Source organism: Anas acuta, chromosome 15 (genome assembly GCF_963932015.1).
Source record: "Anas acuta chromosome 15, bAnaAcu1.1, whole genome shotgun sequence".
In the NCBI taxonomy this organism is placed as follows: domain Eukaryota; kingdom Metazoa; phylum Chordata; class Aves; order Anseriformes; family Anatidae; genus Anas; species Anas acuta.
In genome coordinates, this window is record NC_088993.1 from 11234039 (window position 1) to 11250937 (window position 16899).

The 16899-nt window shown below is 44.4% G+C and overlaps 1 protein-coding gene across 1 annotated transcript; it reads left to right on the forward strand.

The window, feature by feature from the left end:
- Positions 1–1373: 1373 nt before the first annotated feature.
- On the forward strand, positions 1374–15810 carry BRI3 (brain protein I3). The gene is made up of 3 exons (XM_068699119.1): positions 1374–1709; positions 3261–3375; positions 15421–15810. Exons 1-3 carry the CDS (start codon positions 1544–1546, stop codon positions 15551–15553), a joined length of 414 nt encoding a protein of 137 aa, XP_068555220.1. The 5' UTR covers positions 1374–1543; the 3' UTR covers positions 15554–15810.
- The last annotated feature ends 1089 nt before the right edge of the window (positions 15811–16899 follow it).

Genomic DNA, 16899 nt, shown 5'->3' on the forward strand with positions numbered 1-16899 from the left:
GTTCTTTCTGTGTGTCTGATGCTGAGCCCTGCTTTCTGCAGTTGATGCTGTTACAACAGTGACTGCTATTTGCAAAGGAGTAACAAGAAAAGTTTTGCAAAACCAAACAACAGGTAAATGTAAACAGATTCTGGGCGAGATTTTTATTTTGCTGCCTGCTGGGGCAGTGGATTTGGTGTGTGACCTGGGGCATGGTGTGAACATGAGCCCTGTGCCATGTTGCCTGTGGATGGGGCTCTGAGGCCTTGCAAAAGAGGGAGAAAGCGTCCAAATACCCTGTCCAATTTCTGGTCACAGTCCAGCACAGGAGGAAACAGCTTCAGTGAACCACAGCTCACTTGCTATGGCTGCTAGCCCTAGTCTGCTGCAACGTCTCAGATTTGCCTGTAATTGTAGTACTCCCAAACGCAGGCTGCAGCGTACCACAGCAAAGCCTCTGCTGCACAGAAGGTGCAGTCCAGAGGGACCTCCCTGCACAGCTGGGACACGGCAAAGCTGGAGCTCAGATAGTGACTTTGTGAGTCTGTAGACCTCTTGTCCTGAAGAAAGGCTTTGCTCTATCCAAGGCATTTTACACCACATTCCAATGTCCTCTGGCTGTGGCCCTGACAGGCCAGAGGTGGCCCTTGTGATTTCCCTTCCGCCTGCTGGTTCTTCCCCACTTTCCCAAGTCTCACTTCTTCAAAAGGGGGATTTCTCCTCACCACTCAGTGTTTGTTATAGGGAAGTGCCCTTCCCCAGACTAGGAAGCGGTGTCGCGCTGGGTTTTAGAGGATTTCTTGTGGAAACCTCCAGCCCCGCAGAGCCCCAGCGGTGACAGGGGGCAGGGCTGGAGGGGGAAACAGGGCAGGGCTGGCTATGGGCACCCTCATACAAGGCTGCCTGGGCCCTGGGGCTCCTGTTCCAGGTGCCTCATTTCGAGGCCTGCCAGTGCCTGCGGGACCTCGACACCACAGGACGCGCTCAGGTGCTCACAGGACAGGGGTGCGGAGCAGAGGGCAGGGCTGGGAGGACAACAGAAGCCAGGGAAGAGCCCCTCAGCATGTGCCTGAACAAAGTATTCATAACTTGGGTTCTGGACGCCGGGCTGCCGGCTGGTGAAGCCGCGGGCAGTTCCCGCTGGGGGCAGCGCCGCACCCCTCGCCTTCACCCTCCCCCCGCCCTCCCTCAGCGCCCCACGCGGCCCCTTTAAGGCAGCCCCCCCAGCTCCCCCCCGCCCTGCTCCCGCTCCCCTCAGCGAGGCTCCCGCCCCGCCGGGCCGCGGCGTCACGTGGGGCGCCGTCTCGTGACCGGCCGCGAGCGCAGCAGCCGGGGCCGCCCTCCCCCTCCCTTTCCCGCTCCCCCCCCCTCCCTTCCCCTCCCCTCAGGCGCGGGTCCCCCCCTCACCCCCTCCCCGCAGCCGCGGCGCCCCCGGGCGGGCGGGGCGGGGCGGGGCGGAGGGCGGCGCCCGGCAGCCCGGGGCGCTGAGGGGAGGGCGCCGCTTCCTCCTCGGGCGGGCAGCGCCTCCGCCTCCTCCTCCTCCCGTCCCCTGTCCCCCCCCAGCATGGACAACAAGCCCCTGCTGCAGGAGCGGCCGCCCGCCTACAGCCCCGCCGCGCAGGGCGCGGGCTACGACTACGGGCAGAGCAACTACGGCGCCATCCCCACCCCGCAGCCCGGCTTCCAGCCGCCCCCGCCCTACCCGTACCCGGGCGCCGCGGCCGCCGCAGGTGGGTCTGAGGCGGGGGGGGACGGGAAGGGGGAAGGGGGACGGGGAGGGGGCTGGCGGCCTCTGAGGGGAGGCTGTGGGGGCAGCACCCCCCTCACGCACCCTACAGCCCCTTCACACCCCAACCCCAACCCCCCTCACACACCTCCGTGCCCCCCTCAGGCGCCTCGCACACCCCCCGCGCCCCCTGCCCGAGCCCCTCAGGCCGGGTGCTGTCCCCGCGCCTCAGGCGGGTCCCGGGGCAGGGCCGTGGCCTGTGGTGCCCGGCGGGAGGCGCTGAGGGGGCTCCGGGGAGGCGCTGCTGCCTGCCTCCTTCCTCTCCTCCTCTTCCTCTCCTCCTCCTCTTCTTCCTCCTTTTCCTTCTCCGAGGGGCCCCAGGTGTGCCGGGCTCCGGTACGGAGGCGCCGCCCCACGGGCGGGTGGCTCCTAGGGGAGGGGGGGATAACGACAGCAGGGAAGTGGCCCCAGGAGGAAACTTGTGATCCCCGGGCTCCCTGTGTGCCTCTCCGGGACTCCCGAGGTTCACCAGACCAAAACAAACGTGGACCGGGGAGCCCGGAGAGGCTGGAGCAGGTGAGCGGTGAGTGAGGCAGTCCTGAGCGCAGCCACAGAAAGGAGCCGCTCAGGAGGAGCTCCGGGGTTGTAAGGGAGCGCTGCTGAAAGGGCAAAAAGTCTGCCAAGTGAGTAGGTGCGTTGGGCAGAACTGTGAGGCAGCAGGTAAATCTGCCAGTGACTTGGGACACTGTGTTATGATACGGATATTACTGACAGTTGGCCTTTTGATTTAAATAGTGAAGTTCATGGGCTTTTTGGTGTGTAACGTGACTGAAGAAAAATCGGAACTGTGCTCTAGGAGAAAAGCTTAGGATGGATCATACTTGGGCAAAGTGTGTCTTAGCTGTAGGAGTGCACTGCGTACATCTAACCATCCCTTTAAAGGCATTTATCTATTTATTTTTCACATTAATGTGGTAGCCAGGGGTCTGTGCTTCTTAAGTACAGTTCTTCAAATAACCCATTTGCTAGCCAACAAGCTGGATTTTGTGAAAGATTTTATTTTCTTTGCCATGCAGCCTGCTTCCTTTCCACTTGTGTCCTATCACTCCTGCCTCTCTCTGTAGCCAAAAATGTAACGTGTGGAAGTTGAGTTGGACACCAGAGGAGAGGAAGACATACTCAGTTTCAACTCATTTGTCTGCCAGAGTGGGGCATGCCTGATGCATAATGTCCAGAAGTGAACTCCACAATCCTCATTTGTTTAAACTGTTTTTGTTCAATGTTCAAACAGCTTTGAAACAAACTCTCAAAGTTAATTATTAGCTCAAAATCCTTTTTAGATAGTTAAATTGTGCTAGATACTTGGAGTTCTGAAGTGGTTTTGCTATTAGATGTGCTGACAGGTATGCTTTGATTCTGATTTTGAAAGCTTCTTAAAGTGTTTCACCAAGACACTTCTATTTTTTTTTTTTAATTCCTCTGTGCTTTTCACTGAACTATTAGTGATTTCTGTGCCTTACACATGGTGATTCAGTTGTTTTTTCCTTTTTTTTAGGATATGCTGTTCCTCCACCGCCATCACAGCCAAACTATTCAAGCACATACACCATTATTCAACAGCCTGCTACCACCACTTCTGTAGTAGTAGTTGGTGGCTGTCCTGCCTGCAGGTAAAATAGATCTCTAGTTGAGAAATAAACTGAGCCTTATGTTTTATGTTTGAAATGAGAGGTATCCATATAGTTGCCTGGTTTTCTGTGTGTGTCTGTATTAGAATTGAACTAACTGAAAAAGCACTATAACTCAGCAGTTCTTTAATCTATGTAGTATATCCTAGTAGGCTGCAGACAACTGCTTAATTAATACAATAGACTTCATGCAAACATGAATCTGTCTGGTATGATGAAGGAAGATCTGCAAGGGGTGTCTTTAATGAAAAGACAATTCAGTCACAGGTGTAGAAAGTCAGCTCTTTGGGGAGAGGATGACAGGAAGTCCTTTCTGATGCATTTATGACTAGTGATAGCGAGTAACATAACTTTATTGTGAAATGTTCTATGATCTCTGACTGTCATCAGTTCTGGTTATCTGGCAGACCTGTGGAAGGGCTTCTGCTGCTGTGGTGACTACTCATCCCCACAGTCTGGGCTGTGTAAAACCAGGCAAGGTGGTTGTCAGTATTGATTTAAAACATCAGTATCATAGGGTTTTAAAAGTTCTCTCACTTTATAAGTCCCTTTCCTGTAGAAATTTAGGGAAATTAATAAATCTGATACAAAGTGGTAAAAAAACAGAAAAAAGTGGGCAGCTCTTAGTTAGAATGGCAACAAAAAGGCAACTTCCCCTTCAGTGATCAACAGCCATAAAATAAGAAAAGGGAAGGAGGCATTCTGTTTCACATTAGTGCTGTAAGTCTGCAGTAGTTCCTTTGCACTTCTCAGTTCTCCTCCTCCCAGGATATTAACTAATGAGTGAGGGCAGCCAGATTGCTGCTGGTTTGTGTGCCTGGCCAGCTCTGACTCAAATGCAGAATCATTCCCCTTCTGTTAAAACGTATGGGAGTTACCCTTGTGGCGTCTTATGAGGAAGCACTTTGTATTCTGCAAGTCTGAGCCTTTTCTTGTTCATTTCAAAACATCTAGAAACAGACTTGCTAGCATAGCTTAAATGATACCGGGCTTCAGTGCTAGGAAGGTGATGGAGATTGTCATAGTGATGGGGGCAGCGCCTCTGATGCCTTTCGATTGTGATAAAACTGATGTGTGTTTGAGAGTGGGTACCTGCCTTCAAAGGTGGATTCAAATAAGTATCTTGTGATGCTAGGTTAAAGCAGGTGCCTGCTGAAATTCCAGCAGTTAAGGCTGAAAAACCTGTACCAGCTAGAGCTATTGATTTAGAAGATGATGCATGTTTTAAACAACGAGGGAAGGTAACTTCCAAGCTGCTGGGAGGATGTGGTAGATCCTGCCACCAGAGTAATTACATTAAAATGCTCATACTTCAGCTCAACCAGAAGACAGGAAAGATGTTGTGTTGTCTGGTAAAAGGCAAGCAGTGCATTTATACAGGTCTTCTGGCCTTAAAACCAGGAAATTTCAGGAAAAAAAAATAAATGGAAGTAGTCTTCTGTGATAATGTAATGTTGGTAGACTCTTGCTGCTATTTTTAGGATTTTTCTTTCTTTTTTTTTTTTCTAGTAGTTATCCAGAGGTGCTCTAGGAGATTCATTTGAAGCGGTCATTAGCAAATAAAGAATCTAATTCTAGTATCCTTTTGGCCATATCTGGAAAAATGAGCAAGTTTCTATATCTCTTGTAAGGTGCTGTTAAGTGACCTGACTTGAAAAGTTTTTTTTGTTTGTTTGTTTTTAAGCCATCATCCTGGTGTTACTGGAGGTAGTCAGTGTTTTTTAGAGAGAGAGAGAGACACACACATAGCCTAACCACATTTTTGCTCTTAAATTCTCAAGTTTTGCCTTAGTCTGTGAAATCAGGTGTGAGACCTGCTGTACTGGTTCCTTTTAGGCTCAGTGCCACGCACTTTCAATGTAGGACCCTTCTACTGTTGATCAGGGACCCACAAAGACCAGCATCTAGTAACAGTGTTCTAAAAACAGTTCAGGCTTGTGTTCTGAAAGGTTACGTTGTCTATTTGCTTCTCTTTGAGAAAGAGCTTGTAATCCTCTTTGACTTCTTAACACCTTAAACATAGTTCTAGTTTACTTTCTTGGCCTGGAAACCTATTTGATGAAGAATGCAACACGCAGGTAGGTTCTGAATACATCACTGAACAGAAAGGTACTGAAAGGGCATTGATAACGTAAAAAGCTATTAATAGTGCCTAAAACTTTTATTAAACTGCCAAGGCAGTTGTCTTGTTACTCCTTGGATTTGAAGCCATGCATGATTATTAGAGAAGTCCACGTGTTTTAGACTGATAGGGAAAAGGCATGTTCGTGGCTGTGGAATAACATAACTGATGGAGAGGGCTAAAGCCCATCAACAGGATTTCGGCAATCAGAAACAAACCAGTCAGCTCTATGGCATGGAAATGCTGCTAATTGAGGAAAAAAAAAAGCCATTTTCAACTTAAAAAAGATGATTTTGAGGAGAAACATGTGGTACTGATCTGTTACTTTGGTATGAGTGTGTTTTATTGCAGAGTTGCAAGTGATTTTGGGGTTTACAGGCTAGCTACAGTAGCTAGGTAGCTAGCAATCTTCAGGCTTAGTTTGTGGTGTGAAGTCATAAAAAGTACAAAGTATCTCTAGAACTAGGTAGCCTGCCCCTGGTCACCATGTAATTGCATTTTATTAAAAAAAAATAAAAAATCTCTGAAGCATTGGTGTATCTGTGGGATGACTCTTGCCTTGTGAGCTGTACCTCTTGCCTAAAGTTATTCATTAGTCAAATCATCCTCATTCGTCCTTGGTCAGTGTTGCTTTCTAATTACAGACTTCAGCCTTGCTGTGTGTTGCATCCTTCTTTGCATTGCTAAGAAGTTTAGGGTGGCTGTAGTGCTTGTAGTGTGAGTTCCTCTTCCAGCCCAGCCCTGATGTACAGAGAATCAAACTGAGGTGCAGAATGTTGTCAGTTTTAGGTCTGGTAGTTGACATGTAAGGATTAGCCAAGTCTGGCTTTTAAGCTATTTTATGTTCCCAAGAACAGCTTGAGTCATTACAAGCACTAACTTCAGAGATCCAGCCATGTAATTTAATTATCTTTTTAGCTGGGAGAATGCAGCCTGGCTGCTTCTCTTGTGGTCACTTTCATTTTCTTTTTCTCCATTTCTTGTTCGTGGGTAGAACAAACTGCAAAGGAATGTTTGCTTTCCTGTTTCTTAACAGAGGAAAGATCCATTAAAAAACTGTGACAAACATACTTGTGATCTGAAGTTTACAAAACCTGTTTCTTTAAACCAGGCTCTGGGCAGAGCCTGTGATTGGCCCTGTTCGGTGTTTATGTTTGTGTTTAACAGGAATTTGGTTCCTTGAAAGAAAGGGTGAGGGAGAGGACATGCCACTGCACTGTGGTGGCTTTCTCTTCTGATGGTTATGAATTACCTGCTTGAGAAGTATTACCGTGGGTTCCAAATTATGGTAATACTGAAGCTTCTTCCAGGACTGAAGGATGAGGGACTGCTATGAGTAAAACTTTATTCTCAGATCTCTGAGCCTTCTTCCTGGTAGTGGTGTGGGTTTGTTTGTTTGATTTTTGATTTGATAAAGTAGAAGGTTCACAGATTTTGGTTGATATTTGTTTTTATTCAATTAAGGGCATCACTGCTGAGAAAAGTGTTCTGGAAAAATTGTGTTTAAATGATAAACTCCTTAAAAATGTCAAACTTCTGGTTACTTCAATCACAAGTGCTGTGTATGGTTTGAGAGAAGCTCATGCAGGGTACAGGATTTCTGTAGGTATTCACAAGAAATAACTTTATATATATATATATATTCTTTAATATAACATTTTAATATGTACTGGCTAAATATTCAAGGAATAATAATAATAAAAAAGCTATTTATCAGATGTGCTTGCTGTCCTGAAGAAAAGCTGGGGATTTTCAGTTTCTAGCGGCAGGCTGACATGCTACAGAGATCCTTTTGAATCTTGTGAGTAAAGCCAACTTTGAAATACCATTTCAAGGGTGCTATAAAGAGGAGTAGCTATAATGGTGCAGCAGCTCATGACACTGCTTTCTGTCACAAAGCAGCTCAGCCTGTGCTGAATCAAAGTAGCTTCCTTATAATATGCAGCTTTTTGTAAACGTATGCTGTTTGGACAGATTGGGGCGTTCATCCCTGCTGTGCTGTAATTTGGTGGCTGGAGCAGTTAGGGCATGAAATTCAGCAGTGACTTATGCATGTGACTGTGAAGAAGAAAGCCTTGATACAGCAGACTTGAGCAGATGCCATGAGTCTGCCACTCGGAATTACTGGCTAGGATAGCTGTAACTTTTTTTTTTTTAACCAGCCTTACAGCAGAGGCACGCAGCTGCTTAGCAGGAAGTCTGATACCTAAGCCCAGGAGAAGAAAGGAGTTGGTGACCCTTGGAACAGGGTCCCAAGTGAGAACAGCATAGTTTCATAGCAGATTTTTGTAGTGCTGTTTTGAACTGATTGGTGGAAAATAATAAAAACACATCTTTTTCTAATAAATGCGACTTTATGCAGTTAACAAGATACATCAGAAATATATTCCCTAGGGACCGGATTATTGCTCTTATAGTGGCTGTTAACTCCCAGTTGGCTGCTGGGCCTGAGCTGATAACGTGTTTTTTTTTTTTTTTTGTCATTGTTTGTCTTGGTGTCTGTACTCTGATAATTAGAATTTCTTTGTAGCAGTGAGGAGGAAACTGGTCTTGTTTGCTAGGTGAGGATGGTAACCAGAGGTGATAGTAACTTGGCCACGTTACATGCTGAATGGTGGTAGGGGGAAAACCACACAGATCAACAACCATTCAGTGTGCCTTCAAGCTGAGGCTGGAGAAACTGGCTCCTTTCTAAGTGGAAACTACAACTGTGTTAGTATACCATCAGGAGTTGCATCTTTAGTTATCAATTTTCTTCTTCTACTGCTTGCAGGTGAGATTTAAACTGCTTAATCTAGCTGTTTTTGTTGGATTAGCTAGGATAGGCACAAGGAGAAGCTATCTGTTTTTTTTCACATTCAGAATTAGAGGTCTCACGTGCAACTTCCGAAGTCCCTGCTTGTCCTTGGTCTGATTGTTTCCACTGAAATCTAAAGTTAAAGACTCAACCAACCTTGGAGGCAGGAGAAATTGGGATACTGTTCTGAAAATTCCCCTTGTCAGGGAGTATGTGTGTGTAAGACAGCTGGAGGCACCTCTTAGTGAAGTGCAGCTTCTTTTCAGGTCTTGCAGTGTTGTATCATGCGATCAGAATGCTGTCTTTGATTACTCAGGCTGACCCTTGGACTTCATTTATAAGGGATAAAAAATGCTGATAAGCACACATCTAAGTACTGTGATGTAGTGTTAAGTATAAAAATGCTCGTGGTAAATTGTACTAATGTTGTGTTTTCAAATCTCCCTGTTGGCTCTCTGATCCTGAGCACATGACTTAATGTTAATGTTTTGAGACTTATTTCCAAGAAAAGGCCTGTCTGAAAAGTAATTTAGTATTAAATGCTTGTCAGTGGGAATAATTGACCTTGCTTTATGGAATTGGCATCTGCAGTATAGCTTAAATCCAAGACACTGCTTGCAGTATAAATAAACCTTTCCTCTTTATTTTTAGATTGGGAGTGGTGCAGTTATAATCAGCTTTTATGTGGTTTGTGTAGAACAAAATTTATGTTTGGTTACGTTAATGAATCTACAACTTGAATATGGAATCTAATTAGTCTGTAGCTCAGGTAAGATACACAAGCACAAACTAAAATATTCATGTTCTCCTTTATAAAAAGTTTTTTTTTTTCCTCCTTCTAAATTTAGTAACTGGCTAAGCAGAGACAGTGACTGGATAAGTGTTCGTCTAAAATTAGGTGGTGACACAAATCAACAGAAACCAGAGCATGCTTGTGGAGTTAATGCTGTAGTAGCAGTCATGCTGCTATGGAGGTGCTAGGAAGTAACTGAAATAACAGGTATGTTGTGGGGGAGGTCACACAGATATGCTCCTATTGAGCTTCCCAAATGAGCATCACCTGGAACAGACTCGGTCTGTTCCCTGGTTGTGCTGGCCCTGGGCCTCCTCTGCTGCCGAGCTGGCCGTGCTTCCTGCTGCTTGCTTCATCCCTCTCAGACCTTCTCCCTGGTTCTGGTGTTGAATATGGACAGCAAGTTGCCACTGTCGTATTTCACTGGCATTCTTCGTGACCAAAGAATGCTTCCTGAATAACTGTGTTTAGGGGGAAGGGAGTTCAAAGTAAATTGTATTTAAAGTGTCAGGGATGCCTGCTGACCAGGAGACCTAGGCCTTTGCAAGCTGATTAAGAGGGTTGATGGTAATGGGTTAGACAGCAGTCGTCTAAGCTTGGGTTTGCAGCTGCTCAGGGCTGACCAGAAGTACCCTGACTGATCCCTCTTTAATGTTTAGTATGTTTATACCTTAAGGTCAAATCAAAATTAGGCTGCTTATACCCTTAAACACATTGGTGTACTAGTCAGAAAGGTAGACTTCAGGGCAGGAACTGAATATAAAATTATGAAAAGATTGGCTGTTTTGAATTTACCATTGATGTCCTTTCTGTTACTGTATCTATAACCAGTCTGGTTGTGTCTAAGCAGTTTTGAATCTCTTTGCGTTTCAGTCCTGTTAGCATATTCTTCCCAGGAGATGGCACTTCTAGTAGCACATCTCTTCCCTGGTGAATGAAGTTGAAGGCATGAGAGTCTTGTTTACTGACCCTATTCTTTAATTATAGTCTAATTTTGAGGGTTCCTCACAATGTAACTGTACAGCTTTAGTGTCTGGATGTGTCCTAGCAAACAAATTATCGTGATACTTTACTATTAGCCTGAAGACATACTGTGTAAACTCTGCTTGTGATCAGTATGTTCAGGTAGGACAGCTAGTGGGAAATCTCTGGAAGCAGGCATTAATAGGGAGTTCTTTGCCCTGCTTTCAAAGTCAGTCTAGTGAAGTGTCTCTTCTTTGGGTTAGTATGCTCTGAACTTGACCTAGCAAGCCGATTTTGGTATTTCCTGACTGGTTAGTAGTACACAGTTGACTTGGGATTAGGACTTGAAGGTTGAGTAGCAAGGACATATTGACAGAGGCTACCTTTTCTCTACTATTATTCTTCCCTTTTGACACTTCCATTAAGCCACTTTTTTTTTTTTTTTGTAATGAGGACAAAAGCTGCATATAGTAGTCAAGATGAAGCATTAATGATCCAGAGCATATGGAAAAAATATACTTTGTGATATGCTCTTGTACAGTGTTTGCCTGTTTTCCAGTTGTGAGTGATGACTGTTGTGTTCATAATTTTTTAGTAGCTCCTTCCACTCTTCTTTCTTCTACTATCTATCCCCTCTTTTTTCCCATCAATATTAAAGTTTCCTGGGGACTGCTTTGTGGTGGGAGAGGAAGGGAAGCAGCCACCACTGCCATGGTCTGAGGGGAATCCTTGGCTACAGTTCTTTGTAGCAGAACCCAAGACACAAACTGAAGAGTAATATTAAACAAGCTGAGCAACTCTGGTGTCTGTAGTTTCTCTGAGTACTGCTCGCTAAGGTGATGCGGGGAAGATGCAGGGCAAGTGCTGTGAGTCAGTGACTAATGCGCCAAATCATGGGTGAGCTCCTGCTTTGCAGCAGGGATGGTCTGGCTCCTTTTTGTCTGCTGGCATGTAGTGTCGTTTGTCAGCACTTTCCCTATGTAGATAGAAATGGTTTGCATGCCAGGTGAGGGAGACACGAAGCTTTTCCTCTCTGACCCTTGTAAACCCACTGGATGTACTTGTCATCAAGCCAGCAGAAGTGAAAAAGGCTACAGCTGCGTGCATGTGTCCCACAAGAACTGCCTGCAGTGTCTGCTGGACAGGTGTGGAGCTGCCAAGCCTGACTACAGAAGAGTGCTTGGGTAAACTACATCGTGAAGACAACTGGTAGTGATTTTTCTGAGACATTGCTCTTGCTCTGCTGTCTGTAGACAATGTCAGTGCTAAAATTTCTGGGAGTATTAGGTATAAAAGTGGGATTCTGTGATTTAAGTCCTGTGTTCTTGCAGTCAGGTTCTTTCTGAATCAAATTCAGAACCCCGGGAGATAAGCTGGAGCAGCTTTCTGGCACGGCAGTCTGTTTGTTTAGGTCTTGTCAGTGGAGAGCATCCTGTCCTTCTGCAGAAGATGTAAAGAATATTTACCAAGTAGAAGGCTGCATTGTTACCTTATGCTTGATTCCTTACACCCATCTTTCGCTTTGGTTGGAGAATAAAATACTACTGATACCACAACTACTGTACTGTGAATGTTAGTGTCATTAGTACTTGTAGTATTAGCAATAATATCTGTGGGTGACAAGCCAGAATCCTTATCCTTTACAACGTTTCTTGACTCTCCTGGTGTGCTGAATATGGAGATTCTGTCCAGGAGAAAGACAGTTTTATGGATTTGGGCAGCATCACAGGTAAAAACTTCAGATGTACTTTAAGCAAATGTTGATATCTGGAGTTGGGAATGGAAGTATGAGAACAGGAGCTAAGAGGGACTGGAAGGAAAGATGAAACTTTTCCCATGTCTGAGGAGGCTTCCAAGAAGTGCTATGGAGCATTGTGTGGAAAAAAAAAGTGGTACCTATACCACTGGGACTAATTCTACAAAATTTGTGCCAGGTCTGGGGAAAAATGGTAGGATCACAAATCCTGGAGATTTTGTTACAACTGTAGAAGGCTTCTGCAGAGCTGATTTCTCATTGCTCTTAAGTCTCCGTACACACAGGTGATAGTGTTCAAAAGTAATCTTATGTTCTTATGCTTGCATGGACAGAGGGAGCTCTGGTAGTGTGTGTGTCTTGACAGGCAGTAGAGGTGGTGTGATGCTGAGGTTGTAGGAGTAGCCACCCTGAGCAATGCAGGCTACAAAACTCAGACTCAGGATACTTGTGTGCTGAGACCACACTCAGTAGGATGATCAGAGTGCTAGTCTGTATCTCAGCTTGTTGCCTTAATGGAGCCTTTTGGAATTACTGCAGGGATCAGCTGTACTCTGAGAATATCTTTCACCAAATCGGAAGTCAACTTCTATCATGCAACTCTGTAAACAGAAGGACATTCAACAAAAGGACGGGACTGAGGCTGAAATCCTAAACCGAACATGAAGTTGTGTAAGCAGCAGAGTATCAAGAATGCTTTGAAAAAACGCCTTTGGCTTTTTATGATGGTCGAGGGGATGGGCAGCAGCTCGTAAGTTAAAACAAGTTGTAATGTTTTAGTCAATTGCAGTAAGGGAGTGGTCTCTGAGACTGCATCTTCTCTTCATTTTATTCACTTGTACAATAGCCTGGGACTGCTCTATAGGGAAAAAACAACTTGTTGGTCTTGGCACCTTGCCTGTTGTAGCACGTATTTCAAGGTCACTTAGCTTAGTTTCTGTTGACTTTCACTGTAGCAGGCAATCAAAGAGGTCACTTCTTGTTCAAGTGTTTTGCTAACCTCCAAATCTTGATTTTTTTTTTTTTTATAGCTGCTCAATTTTCTTAAGTCTGAATGCTTAGGCTTTTCTGTCTATATTAATTCTGGGGGACATTCAAATATAGCACCTCAGAAAGGGTTGGAGACTGAAGTTACATGTCTGTTCAGATATTTTTCTGCTGTGACACAAAACTGCTGAACCAGAATTCTTCTCGTGTAGGGCGGTCATTCAGTCAGGCCTAGTCTGGAGCTACACAATGTCAAATAGTAGGTTCTCCTGCAGCTCTACAGAGACTTGGGATTTTTGAAATAGAAGCCTGGGAACACCTACTGAGGGTTATTTTAATAGTGCTGCATGTTTGGCCTTTTGGATTATTTCTCTAGCTACCAGAAATAAACTTGCTAAACTTATGACAGTAGTGCTGCACCTCTTGAGCTGTTCTAGTGACTTAGAAAGCCTGAATGTGAGTGGTTAGCCTAGTCCTGTACACGCTTATTTAACTGGCACTTTCTACCATGAAGTGCTGGTATTTAAAGTACTTTCACACTCAATCTACAGCTAGATTTTTTTTTTAATCCCCTCTCATCCTGGTGATGTGGCCAGAGCCCTGAGTGCCTGGTGTAGCTAGCCTTTCACATGTTATATAGTCTCACGCAGTCTGAAGAAAAGTCTGCGACCACCTGAAATAATGCATTGGCAACTGGAGACTGGTGTTTTTAGTTTGCTTTTAGTTTCTCAGTGTGCTAAGTCTGCTAGTGATAGGCAATAAGTTATGTTAATCTCCCTGTGCTGAGTCTGTTTTGCCCATAGTGATAATTGGTATGTGATCTCTGTTACCTCAACTCTTGAGCCCTTTTGTGTTTTCTCCCCCTTTTTTGTTGAGGAGGAGGAGTGAGAGCTGTTGTGGTAGAGCTCAGCTGCCCAGCTGGGTAAAACCACCACAGCTCTTTTGGGACTTTGGTTTCTGGTGATCTTGATGCAATAGAACAAGAAGTTCAAGTCATGTTATTACATGTCAATAGCAAAAAAGGTTCTTTTGTGCCTTTGTGATAAAGAAATGTGGAGCATTTCTAGTAAGACTGCTTGCTTATATAACCTTTGACATTGCCAATGAAGCAACTGCCATATTACTTCTGCTTTAATTGTTTTCTTCTGTCACTTGACTTTCTATGAGGTAGGGAGTTGTGGAATTTCATGGCTTAAATAGCAAGTCTTGCTGCTGTGAAAACATCCTTTTTGTCAGCTGATTTGGAAATACTTAGCTTTGTGTAAAGTATCTTTTTTAAAGATATTCTGAGCAGTGTGTGCTCTGTACAGATACTGATGGTTCTGTGCGGTGTACCAGGGCTATTTGCAGTAGAATTGAATTACCAGAGCATCACTTCTGGGCAGAAGCGACTCAATATTCTTTTTATCTGAGCTCACTTCACATCACTACTTGATGTTTGTGGAAACAAAGTCGAAAACTGCTGCTTTCCTCAGTGACAAGCCTAGCTGATGAAACCCAGACTTATACTGCATGTAGTTACCTAGTTTTAACTTGCCTGGTGAAAGCATGAGCTGGATGGTTGACCAGAAGCCTTTAGCCAGTGTTACACAACTTCAATTCAGATCTTTCTGTTAGAAAGAAACTGAGAAAAACACTCCAGATCGTCAGACCAAAACATTCAGAAAGCAAGGACTATTAGTATTTTTCCTGAAAGAGCTCTAGTGCCTGTATCCTCTGGGTGACATGAGGCTGAATGAACTGAGAGGGTTCACACTGGGATATTGTGGAAGCTAGGTAGGCAAAGCATGTGACACAAGCGTGACTGCTGCCTGTTGTGAAAGACCTAAACAGCTGAGAAATGGAGCTGTTTTGTTGACCTACAGTAACCAGTACAACACGGATAGTTAAATAAAAGTTATCATCACAGATTATTTTAAAAGCACACTTGTTTTCATTTTTATGAGCATATTCTTTAGTTGGTAGTAAGGTCTAGGAAAGTTTATCCTTACCTATACAGAAAAACTTGACCCTAGAAAGGGCTAGCAAGGAAAATGGTTTGATACTTGCTTTACTGCCTGTCCTGACCACTTGATCTATTAGTCCTGTGTAGTTACTTGGCAAGGTTAGTTAACTAGTGACCTAGCATGCAGGAATGCAAGAAAGGAGCTGTGAGTTTCGGATCCTTCAGGGACCAGCTAGTAATAACATATATCAGAAGCTGCAAAGGCTTTTGTGATAAAGCTTTCTGAATCTGAGAGCGCACGTGCGTTCAGTGAGTTCCACTGTGTATCTGGTGCTGTGTGTGTTTTTCAGTGTACCGGAATTAACCAAGTAATACAACTGCTCAAAGCTGTGGTGGCTGTGTCTTGTGCTAAGTACTAGTCCTGTTTTCCTGTTTTGTGGTGATTGATAAAGAAATGGCTGCTTTCTGGAACTGAAGTGGTATAATTCAAAGCATTCCGTTGCAAGCTAATGGCATAAAAAAAAGACTTTTATTTAAAAAACTACATGCACTTCCTTTTGCTCTACTAAATGTTTTCTTCCTTTAAGTGACTGTCAAATCACAAAGTGGTAACTTTGTATTAAACATAGTGGGTGTCTTTGACTCAGTCTGTTTTCCGTTTTTACAGGGTTGGCGTTTTGGAGGACACCTTCACCTGCCTCGGTGTTTTGTGTGCCATTGTATTCTTTCCAATTGGGATTCTGTTCTGTCTTGCACTGAGGCAGCGAAGATGCCCTAATTGTGGGGCAGCTTTTGGCTAAAGGGGACGATCGTGGACGTGCTTATGGAAGCTACAACTGTTAGCATACTTTCTAATGTAAATGTTATGTACAATCATTTTATTTGCTTCAGACCTGTTTTTGTAAAGTGTGAAGAAATTTAGTCTCTTGCATGTAATTTAAACTTAATCTTTTATGAGCATGTGCATTGCAAAACATGAAAACCCAACTTGTTTTCCATGTTTAGTGGCACCTCTTGAAAACTAAATAAAACTGCTTTTCCTTTTTGCAATCCTCAACTTGTGGCTGGGTTATTACATATGTGACTAACGTGTCTCATAACATGTAGTCTGAAAGTGAAGTTAGTAATCCTAGCTACAACTAAGGATGAGTATTTGTCAGGATCATTACGATGAAAGTAGTCATGATTTAGGGATGTAATTGTTGAAACACGCAGATTCCTTCAACCTGACTGTTTCTGAGGAAAGTAGTGCAAGTGCTGTCTGTGCTACCACTGTGTAATGGACGTGGCTGAATAGATACCCTCTCTTCCTTCTGAAGGCTCAGTACAAGCCCTCTTTTAACAAGTGAAGGCTTTGCATATGGGGATAAGTGTGTTACTTCCAAGGGCCTGCAGTAGCAGAATTGCTTCTGCTGTAGCAGAAGCTTCCCACCATAGTGGAACTGGTGTTCAACAACACCCCTAACTGCTGACTGAAGCAGGGAGCTCCTACCAAAACAGAGAGGCTGTGGCACTGCTGTGTGGCCACAACTGAAGATTTATACATGTCAAAATATTTAATTCTGGGGCTGAACCATTGAGGGCTTGTAGTCTAGTTTGATGTGCCTCTCTCTAATAGTTTAGAAAACTGGTGCAGGTGTAATTTGTACCACTGAAACATCAGTATTTCAAAATGGTATAACTGCTATGGGAACTGTCTGTGAGTATCTAATGAAGCTTTCTCAGCCTTGAACACTGAAAGGCCGGGTGAGAGGAGGGGGAGGTGGAAGGAGTGGACTCTACCTCTGCAGCCATCTCCTGCTCATATACTATTTTTTGATATTAAGTAACTGAAAGGCATTTCACATGACTTGAATTCACTGTAGTAGCAGAAGCAGACACAACAAAATGAATATCCACAGGATGCTGTAGGAGGCATATACAGATCTATTTATATATAAAATAGAAGGCTTCAGGATATGGATTAATTGCTGGAGTGTCTCTCAGGAGAGACACTTCACATAGCAGGTAGGAAATACCACCTGAGCCGTACAGGTTCTAACAAAGCACCTAACACTAATGCAGAATGAAGAGGCAGGTTGTAAGATCCTAGGCTAAGTTCTAAGCTGATTACTACAGTAGAAATAATCTTTTCTTCAGACAAGCT